Source organism: Trematomus bernacchii, unplaced genomic scaffold (genome assembly GCF_902827165.1).
Source record: "Trematomus bernacchii unplaced genomic scaffold, fTreBer1.1, whole genome shotgun sequence".
In the NCBI taxonomy this organism is placed as follows: Eukaryota; Metazoa; Chordata; class Actinopteri; order Perciformes; family Nototheniidae; genus Trematomus; species Trematomus bernacchii.
In genome coordinates, this window is record NW_022987547.1 from 7327096 (window position 1) to 7338400 (window position 11305).

General features: G+C 40.1%; 1 protein-coding gene across 1 annotated transcript; it reads left to right on the forward strand.

Annotated features, from left to right (window-relative positions):
- The first annotated feature begins 5782 nt into the window (after nt 1-5782).
- loxa (lysyl oxidase a) lies at nt 5783-11076 on the forward strand. The gene is given in 12 exon segments (XM_034123322.1): nt 5783-5900; nt 5903-5964; nt 5966-6133; nt 6227-6253; nt 6256-6324; nt 6326-6371; nt 6567-6675; nt 7072-7209; nt 8154-8310; nt 9906-10001; nt 10160-10275; nt 10578-11076. Coding segments are annotated over 12 exon segments (1113 nt in total). The 3' UTR covers nt 10585-11076.
- The last annotated feature ends 229 nt before the right edge of the window (nt 11077-11305 follow it).

Genomic DNA, 11305 nt, shown 5'->3' on the forward strand with positions numbered 1-11305 from the left:
TTATGCTTTGCTTGGCTTACTTACTGTAAGATGTTCCTGTTTCGTTTCACTTTCTATAAATAACTAAAGAGACTAAGGAGCAGAGAAATCGTTGTGTCCATGTGGTCTTATTGTCTTATTTCTGAGACATCAGTAATTATTTAATAGACATTATGTGAATCGCAAAAAAAGATAATACTACCTGTGTTGACGATTGCTAATTAATGTCACAGAGGGATTGTTAAACTGGGTAAAACTAGCTAAAACGAAGCTGAAGCTAGGACACTTTGCACCAATAACATTTTATTTATAGCAGTAAGATTAAACTTAACAAAACAGCCCAGGCTAGCTTTAATATTCAATAGACTTACTGTAAGAACAAAGGCCAGAGTGCAGTGATTATGTTAATGTTCTGTGTGCGTCCTCCAGAGGGAGCCTTCGCAAAATAAATGTCTGATTCATGTGGTGACATAACCACTTCATTCTGACAGCCAGAACTTAAGAGCAGTGCATCTGAAAAATAGTATATCCATCAAAGTCACAGTTGTTTCTATTTCTGTCTCGTAGTTAATTCTCAAGCACTTTTAAGTCAAGAGATAATTTGGCACAAAGAAATATAGTTTTCCCTCAGTCTCTTTTGTATTGTGAAACCTTCATACTAATGTCACATTCTTTCCCCTTTGTTACCTCACTTTACTCGCTAATTATTGTTTTCACTTTTATACCCGTGTTAAAGTAATTAAGGGTCACTTGTGGCCGGATCTCCCCATTTGAACTGCATATGGAGGAAGAAGGACAAACTAACATTTAAAGCTGAGGTTAGTTTACTCCAGCCCGCCTGAGCGGCACTGGAGCATGGTGAGGAAACTGGAGGTGAACTTGCACAATTACAATACAGCTCTTACTGAGAGGTGACAGTTTTAACCAGTGAGCATCTGTATTTGAAGCAAATGTTGTACAAGGGGAAGTAGCATGATTTGCTTTCTGCCAAACAGTTAGAAGAAGATTGATGCTGCTCTATTGTCGTTCTTTTAAATATGATGCTACAACTAGCAGCCAATTAGCTTAGCAAAAAACCTGCTACAGCTAGCCAGGGTCTCTCCAAGAGTGCAATAATGTGCTTAGAAGCAACTCTATTGCACGATACGTGGAATGTGTACTCTAGATTAATGTCAAATAAGCAAAAAACATTACAGACATTCTTGTAATGATGTTGCCTTCTTTGCTTTGTAGAGCAGGGAAAAACTAGTTGATTCAGTTGTCTTTCCTTTCACCAATACTATGTGGATTTACAGACTCCCTGTTTTTTGCAATAATGTGCTTAGAAGCAACTCTATTGCTCACTACTGAACAGACCACAAGTAAGCTTTTTTTATAGGGATGTCTCTATTTCTAAGTTACAATTAAGAAATAGAAATGCTCAATCTTTCTTAACTGTTGAAGCTTCTGATGGAGCTAAGCTAGCTCTTTCCGCTGCTTTCAATCTTGTGCTAAGCTAAGCTATGCTTTCAGTGTGTTCACAGCCTGCCGCCAAGTGTCCAACATTTCAGTTTAAAGGTTTAAATCTCATTGTTTCACATTGTACCGCTGACATTTTAACCACTACGAAAGGCATCAACATCCTATTCAGTGAAAAGTGGAGTTTTAAGGCTTCCACAAAAACAACAATGACTTCTAGTGTCTTAAGCCCTTCACTGTTTAGTCTGGTATTATCTTTCCAAATAGAAAGACACAGAAACATTTCTTTTTATCACTGGATTAACAGCAAGTTTTCCCTTCAGCTCTGTGGTTTTGGGATCGGCAGACATAAACAAGTTGAAAAAAATAGTATATCTGCATGAATTATTGCACAATGTAAAGTTTTCTGGGCTGTGACCTGATAAAGCGCTCCTCCTCTGCTTTTAGAGTGTACAGTGTATGTGCAGAATGCCACGTAGTCCACCAGACTCGTGTGTGGTGTGTGTTGTGTGTGTGTGTGTGGTGTGTGTGTGTGTGTGTGTGGGTGTGGTGTGTTGTGTGTGTGTGTGTGTGTTGTGTGTGTGTGGTGTGTGTGTGTGTTGTGGTGTGTGTGTGTGTGTGTGTGTGTGGTGGTGGTGTGTGTGGGTGTGTGTGTGTGTGTGTGTGGTGTGTGGTGCGCCAACAGTAATGGAAACCTAGTATTTATGAAAGAGGAGAACATATTTGAATTGTCTGTTTCTGTCATAGAGTTTTTAGCTGAGATGAACCTGAGGTTATTGCTGAGTTTTGCAAATGGATGGAAGAGTGGAAAAAGCTGTAAGGAGATCAGCAGAGGATGTAGGTCTTGCTCTGGATGTTTTCTGAGGTGTGTTTGGTCCTGTTTCACTGTGATGAGATCATAATGATGGCATGAAAATGAATAATTAAATGCAAATGCGAATAGAGAGAAAAACAAATCAGAACTGGAGAAGAAAATAATACTTAGTTTAACTGATACTCTTGCAGCTGAATTTTAGGCAACCCTCATTTGACATTTAAGCAATGAAGTTGCAGATATATTTTATATCATTATGCAGAATGTACTATGATAACTATATCTGTGTTAAATCTAAGCGTTGGCTGCATGCTTAACAGCTCAAACGTCACATCTCAAGCAACGAGACAAATGTCTGCCAGATGTTGAGTCAGTGATGGCAGGGAATAGTTGGTGTTTGTTTTATGGTAAATTTAGCATCCTCTCTCCCTCTTTACCCAATGACGTGTCTCATGCAGGAGGCCTTGTCACTATTTTCCCTCCTAGTTTGCAACCCAGACGTTCAATTCTTTCAGCCTGCTCAGAAATATCAGGAATGGAGGGTGAATTCCAGCAACGTGGACAAAAGAACTTGGCTAATTTGTTGCAGATGTGTCTCTTGAGCTTTAAAGGGGAACACTGTGCTGCCCTCGCTGGAGAGAATAAGGGCTCTGCACGTAGAAAAAAAGTCCAATGACTTACGAGCAAAAAATATCATCAATCCGGTACAGCTGGTTCTGTCTGAGGAGGAAACACGGCACCACATGCACATAGTTTTCACTTGTGTGGGCAAATTAAACCAGTGTAAGTGAGTCATCCTCAAAGGAAAACACAATTGCAATGGAAAAACAAACATAGGTGATTTATAGGCAAACCAATCTTAATTAGTAGAATGAAAATAAAACGACCGAAGGGCCAAAAAGTAACCATTTATAAAAGAGCAGTCCCATTTATTCTCAATATAGCTGTGATTTTATTTGGAAAGATTTTCGTATGACCATTTTTTAATCCTCGGGAACTGAAAATTGTGAATAAGTGAGCTTCTGGAGTCTTGTTACAGTATCACACATTTCCCTCTTATCTTAAACTCTTGAACAACTCATACACATCTGCAGGGAGGATTCTTTTTCAGGGGTTCAGATAACTCAGCTTGGCTCTGATAGGCTCTGATTGGACCTTAGAGCTTACACAACCTGAAATGTAAACTGATGTGCACCCTCCGTGATCCAAGAACAATACACATGCTTAAACTGTAATTTACAGCCTGATTTAATTTGTGTACCCTTCAATTAAAGCCATTCTCAGACTGTAAAGTATTTTTAGTCCAACTTTGGATCTTAATCTCTTTCACAGCTACTGTTTGGGCAGAATAGAGAATCATAAAAGTTCATGTATAAATCACATTGTGCTTAGAGCCCCTGAAAGCTTGGTTTATTCTGCATTTCTCCTACTAGAAATGTGCCAGATTTAAAGCCAAAGGTACCTTGTGGAATCTTTGGCCACTAGTAGTGCTTTGGGGCTACGTTTTTATGAATGGGCCCCTGTTTTGTTTGTTCTCGCATGAGCAAGACATGATACAGATTGTTGACAATGGTTTCACACTACCTGATCTACAAGTGGCAGTAATCTGCAGGTAATGGTATTCACGAGTCAGCGTTGCGTACGACAGTTGCTCAGAGCAGACCAATGCAACTTTGGTTCTATGGACCTTTAGCATTTTTCGTTACCTGAAGGCCACCGTGTTCTCCTATACGCTGGTAAAACTCAGCTAAAGCCAGACGAAATGTGTTTCTTTCGAAGTAATTTTATAGTAAGGATAGCCTGAAAGCTATAAGCGTAACGTCAACTTCGCGCTCGTTGGGAGGGGGGTGCGGAGAGGATTTCATTTAGTTGCAATCTGCACTACCATAAAAATTATAGAAGCAGGTTTCATATCCGAGTGTTGCTGCGCAGTGGTAGAAACATTTAAAAAGTAATATTTTGGTGTATATGTGAATAACTGTGTGAAAAGGACATTCCTGAAAAAGACATCATTGCCCTAAAGAACAAATAAAGGTTAATAAAAGTAATACAAACATATTTATAGTTAAATATTCCTCATACTCTTTACTTTTTTCAAATGTAGCACTACTGTATGTGCTGCATGTTTGAAATTCTAGAATTAGTTATTTCATATGAAAGATACAAGAAATCGGAAGAAATATGATAAGAAAGTTAAGTTTGCTTAAGCCACGATCATAATCCCCCACTTTCATAACATCTCTGATAAGAAAATGGTATGCAGCACTTAATATTATTGTCATCTCATCTTCCCCCTATAGTGTCTACCAGGATATGGGACCCTTTAATTGATCTGTCTGTCAATACTTCATTACTTTTATGGGACTTCTATTATTTGTTTTGGTAAATATACATAACAGCACAGTTAATCATGGTTGTAACATTTTAATCCAATTGTTGCATTGAAGTCCTAAACTAATGGGGTCAATTATGGAAGAACGATTTTCCTAGTTTGCAGAGGGAAATTAAAACCGTAGGTTAGGTTTCCCAATCCATGCATTACAGCTCTGGTGTTAACAGCAGGGCGGTGATTTGACTGGGCTGCAGCAAATGAGCTGCCCTCATCAGGAGAGGGGTGTGGGGTCACCAGCCTGCCACCAGACGCACAAGTGCAGATCAAATATCACCACAGCCTCATTTTGTTTATTGCTCAGAACAAAATGATTATGACCTTATAGAAGATTACTGTGAGACGCATGTGATGAGTCTTTCACATCCTCAGCAGGGCTGCAGCACAGACAGCTGGGCGGAGGGAGTTTGTGGGAGACGTTTTCCCAGAAGAAAACTGAAAATGATGCAGGACCATCAAAGATTTCCTGTTTAGGTTTGTCAGATCCGCTATGAAAAGTGCAGTGCATCAGACGTCTGGCAGAGGGGTGCTGCAATTTGGTTAGGAGTTCACCCAACATCAAGGGAAAAGCTATCTATCATGACTTTTTGTTGATCTAGCAGACAAAGAATAAATGAGGACAATATACAGACATTTATTCCGAGCACAATTATATAAAACCATGCATCATAACAAAGTGGGAACATCATCATCTTTGTGTCTGTTTTTCTCTAGCTGTTTTGATTCAAATATGCATCTGTTCATCTTGTGAGGGAGGAAAAGTTTGACTGTCTTTTCACTGACACAACCTCTCAGAGATAAGAGCCGTTGATCAACCACTTTTGGCTGGACATGATCACAACACCGCTATCCGTTAGGTGGTTATCTGAGCAGCAGCATCATCAGACTTGTTGTAACAAATTCAAAAATGCTGAACCTCCTCCTTCTCCTCATCATCATCCTGCAGGAGCAGAGCGATATGACTTTACACGGATACATTTAAACTGCCTCTCTGCTCATTGATATCCTTCAAATGGAAAGGAAGATATTTAAAAAGCAAGTTGCAACCCTGGTTTATTATTAAGTAGTCGTGTTGTCCCATTAATCGCGCGTTAATACAGATCACAATGGGATTACGCACACTTGCACGCCACTTTACGCATATGCGTGCGTCTACATTTTGGTTTCCATCCTGCAAACTGGCACATCTCAAACAATCCGGGGACTCAACAGGAACAACCAGAGAGCGGGCTCTCCGGCAGACACTACAGTGGGCCCACAACGTAAGGTGTTTAGCATTTTAAAGCCAGGGTCGCAGTACCAGCCTGGGAGGCGCAGGGGCGCCAGCGCAGCAACAAGTGCAGGCGCAACCTCTCACCATCATCCGAGATGCGGACGTGACACACTCAGGACCCCCGGAGCCAGCCGGCGGCCGCGCAGTCCCCCGGGTCGGCGTCCAGCCCACAAAGCCCCCGCGGGCTCCCGCTGGGGCCGCTCCAAAGGCTCGCAAGGGGGCACGAGCACCGCCAGCATCACCGTGACGGGGCCGGTGAGCGCACGGGGACGCAGAGGAGCAGCAATGAGACTCAGGAAAAGCCCAGTGTCAGTCCGCCTCTGCCCCGAGAGAAGACATGGATGGTGGGTGGATGATCCATACGACCCTTACAAGTCCACCGATCATAATCACTATGACGTGTATGAAGAGACCGAGGCAGAGATCGAGATCCGGATATGGCACAAGGAATCACACCAGTACGTGTAAGAGTTCCCAAAACAAAAAATGATTTGATAGATATATAACCTATAAAGAGGAGTTTAGGATCCTTTTTGTCTGTGTGTGTTTGTTTGTCTATCTTGTGCATCTGTTAACGTGCTTGCTGTATGAAACATTCATTCAGATTTAGATTTATGCTTGATGTACCCCTTTTGTTTTTTTACTGTGTTCAGGTCTGCCTGATCTGGTACCTGACCCGCACTACATTCAATCCTCTTCTTATGTCCAGAGAGTCCCAATGTACAACCTGAGATGTGCATCTGAGGAGAACTGTTTGTCAAGGTACACTTCTGTCAGGACTAATCCACAGAGACAGAGAGAAAAGACAGGGTTTGCATCCAAGTCTGAGTGATTCAGAGACATATGAGCCATAACGACTGCTTTAAGTGTTTTTGGGTGAGGTCTGCAGTCAGTGGAGCCATAAGATGAGGTCAAATTAACCCTGATGGCGCATACTGGTGGGTGGTGGAGGATTTCTGTTTAATCATAGTTTTCCCTGAGGAGAAAGCCCAAATGGTAAACACATTATCGAAAGCTTAACCAAACAACCACGTGCCTACAGACTGTTTTTCCACCCACCATAGACGGCTTTCACCCAGAAGGGATCTAGCGGGAAAAACAGTCTTAATGACTTCTATCAACGTATGATTTGTGTTTTCTTCTTCTGTGTGCCTGCAGCTCGGCCTATACAGGCAGTGTGAGAGATTATGACACCCGCATGCTGCTGAGGTTTCCCCAGAGAGTGAAGAACCAGGGGACAGCAGACTTCCTCCCCAGCAGGCCACGTTACACCTGGGAGTGGCACAGCTGTCACCAGTGGGTATAACGTCATGTCCACCTCACCATCAATCACAGAGAGACTTTTACATCCTTTGTTCTCACTGGCCAACATGCTTAAATCAAGAGATGTGTCTGACTCAGATATAGACTTATTGCATTGCTCATATGTTTTTCTCAAGAGATTGAATTTGACACACATCACTCTTTTTAACTCTTTGTTCTTTCCAATTTATTTGTTTTTTTTCCACTGTATTTTTCCAGTCTGTAGTTGAGGTATGGCACCCCCTGTTGAACCACAGTTGTTACTTTTGGCTGTCTTATAGTTTTTGTAAGCTTTTTTATCGGCTTATCACTTTTCATATCAGAGCTTTTATTATAGGTGTCATTTCGTATTAATGCAATCTCAGCATGAAGGCAGTCAAACACACCTTTTAAAAGATGCACTTCATATGACCTTCAATTCACTTAATTTACAGCTGCAAAGCCAGATGTTGTAAAATAAAGTAGTGCGATGAGGATAATGAGCCAGAAAGAGGAACCGCTGCTTTCCTTATTGAGCTTATGGAAAGCTGCCTAGTTTTCCTTGATTCCTCAGAAACTACCTCAGCCCATAGTTATGTTGTGCAACAACCAGTCCACTGCGCTGATTCCCGAAAAGGAGCGCATTTGGCAGAGATCCAACACACTGCTGATGTGGACTGTATATATTACTTGTCAGTGTTTTGAAAGTAAACTTGTGCTAAAATCCAGACTGTTATGTTGTCATTAAACAAACTGTCTTTAACATAATAAATAAATATATAATAAATAAATAACATAAAATAAGAAGTGGAAGTAAACTCAGATTCACTGCGGTGTAACTGCGCTCATGAACAGTCTCTGGTGGGTCTCGACTAACAGTGTCTGTTTGTTTTTATAAGTCCCAGATTGATGTGGACCTCCTTCGCTTTACATTAAAAATGAACCCTGCTGATCCACAGGCACTTCCACAGCATGGACGAGTTCAGCCACTACGAACTGCTGGACGCCTCCACCCACCAATCGGTGGCTGAGGGCCACAAGGCTAGCTTCTGCCTGGAGGACACTTCCTGTGACTACGGCTACTACAGGAGATTTGCCTGCACCTCACATAGACAGGTCAAAAACATTCCTGCAAATGTTTTTTTAAATGTTGCAGACTTTTAAACTGAAATGTTTCTTTATTAGCAAAGTATTACTTGACTTTTTTATGAACAGGGTCAGTGGGTTCCTTTCCCATGGAACATGATATGGCACGTATGGAGCCAGTTAGCTCCTGTAGAGCAAGAACAATGTAATCATGAATTACAGTCATCGTGCACACTGCATAGACAATCTAACATGTAACTAACCAAGAGTTATTGCCATGGTTGAAGTCTTTATAAACACCCCTGGAGAAGCATTTATTTTAATGGCTACACTTGTGTACCCTGCACTGTGTTGCTTGATTATTATTACAACAGGATTGAAAGGACCCCAATGACCAAAAAACTGTTGTACATCAGACTAGCATATGGGTGTAAAGATAAGCCTTTTCACTGCATATATTTGGACTTTTCATCGTACGAAAAGCGATTATATACATTTCTAATGATACAAACATAGTTACATGCTCCTCTGATGGTCCAGCAACAGTTGGGAAGACATTCTTCCGACTTCGGTGTGCTCTTTTATGTTGTATTGTAGGAAAAAGATTTAGTGAAACTAGCGTTGCATTCCCTTTAACCACAAAAAATATTGCATTACCTTACTTCTTATTAGTGGTAAGGCTAATAAAAAACGATCTCTATGTGGAAAGGAACCTACAGTAACAACCTAATACCATATTAAAAAACATGTGAGCAAAATAGATATGCAACATCATGGGAATTAACAAAACATTTCTTACTATCAACCCAACATTTGCTTTTGTCTGGTGACGCAAACTTGGCAGGACCAACTTTTGGAGTTGTTGTTCTGACTTGATGTCACGTTCACATAAATTGTCCCAGTTGGGAACTGATATTAACGATTGTTCCGACACCACATGAATGCAACATGTGTCGCAGTAAGCCAGGACAGTGAGCCAGCCCTCACAATAACAGGACGGTGGAACTGAAGCAGCTGCAGCACTTCAGATTACATTTATTTGATTATTTACTACGGTACCTTCTCTGACATATCAAAATGTCTTCTGGAAAAAGGCCTATTTGTATTATGAAAGTTGCAAAACAAAATCCACTTCACATCAAGATGTATAGCTATAGGAAATAACTTTAAATTATTTTGATGCCATGTTGCACATTCACATTTCCATTTAGTGTCGGTTCAGACCAAATTAGAGGATGATGACTTCTCATTGACAGACCCTGTTGCATGGTTTTGGTTCACAAATCTCTGTAAAGCAGACTTGAACTTAGAAAAACAAATGATCTTTTAGTGAGGCAGCTGTCCTGTAAAGAACCATTTTAATATTTCCTTTTTGCATGACCCAGTCATATTTCAATGATTTCCTGTTACTGGCGTATTACTTATTCTTCCATTCTCTTTTAATATTTTGCCAAGCTGACTTCACTATTAATGTATTATTTATCTTTATCATAAAACGTAGATGTTGTACTCTTTTAAAACAATATAATCTTTGTTACAGTTACCGTTATATATACACAAAGCCCTCACATTGTTTAAAAAGTTTGTTTATACGATGTTTTCCGTGGATGCTGTCCAACATGCAGGGTCTGAGCCCAGGATGTTATGATACCTACAACGCAGACATCGACTGCCAGTGGATCGACATCACAGATGTGAAGGCTGGAGACTATATCCTGAAGGTTTGTCAGAAATACCAGATGACATTTATCTGCCTCGCGAGACATCTGACCCATTTGAACAGTTACACTTGTGTGGAATCACCTTGAATCCTTGAATATTTGATCGGAAGTCTTTGTTTGTTTATTTATCTTTGTTGCTGTGTTACTTCTTGCCACAGATCAGTGTAAATCCCAACTATCATGTCCCAGAGTCAGACTACAGCAACAACGTTGTGCGCTGTACTGTCCAGTACACCGGCAACTACGCCCACGTCTCAGGATGTCACCTGTCATCGTGAGTAGCAAACCCTAAGTAACATTTATGGTTTTGATATTTCTTCAGCAGAATGAGAATACCTTTATTTGTCCAACAGAGGGGAAATGTACATTTGTTACAGCAAGTTAAAAGCCAAAGATAGCTTAATATCACTCAAGATGCCTGCATACAAATATTAAAAGATAAAACTAGAAATTACACGATTTACAAAATACCCATCCAGTAGCAGTAACAGTTTATCGATATAGCAGCCAGGTGAAAGTATTAAAGCATTGTATCCTCCATCAATCCTCATCATGATTTTATTCTTTTTTTCTCAGGTATTAAGAGTCCTTCACAGCAACTCAGCGAGATGTACTGTAATTGACAATGCAGAGGACTGCATATAAAACAACACGAAATACATCTTAATAATACATTTTATCATTTTTAAATACTCAACATTTTTTAAATAAGGACTATCCTACGTCATTGTGCCAGTAAAACGTTTTTCTCCACACTGATAGGTCTATTCTTATCTCCTATTTCTCTAAACATGTTTAAATGTCTTACTTATTTTGCATTGTACTGTATTCTCTGCATTTTATACCACTTGTAAGATCGTTAAGGAATTAAATCCATGATATTTAGAAGCTTAGCAAGTTAAAAATGTAAACCAGTTTACCCTTGTTGATAATTCAACATGAATTATATCACTATTTTGAAATGAACTGTAAAGGAAAATGTATTTGTATATTTATATGCAATGGATGAAACTCTCTTTACTCCAAAGCTTTTGTTGAAACTGAGTTGAATAAAACGTTGTGACACTGTATCGTTGTTGTGGACTCAACAGTCTGAAGTTATTTCCCTGTCTTATCTTTGTGTCTTATTTTCTTAATCACACATTTTGACACCCAAAATAGCCTAAAAAAGCTGGAAACTACAAAAGATTCAGATTACATTTGAATAAATCCAATAAATCATTACAAGTTCACAAAGCCCATGAAACATTCTCATGTGATTATGCCGCCCAGCAGTATATAACGCAGTTACATTTAGCTCCACC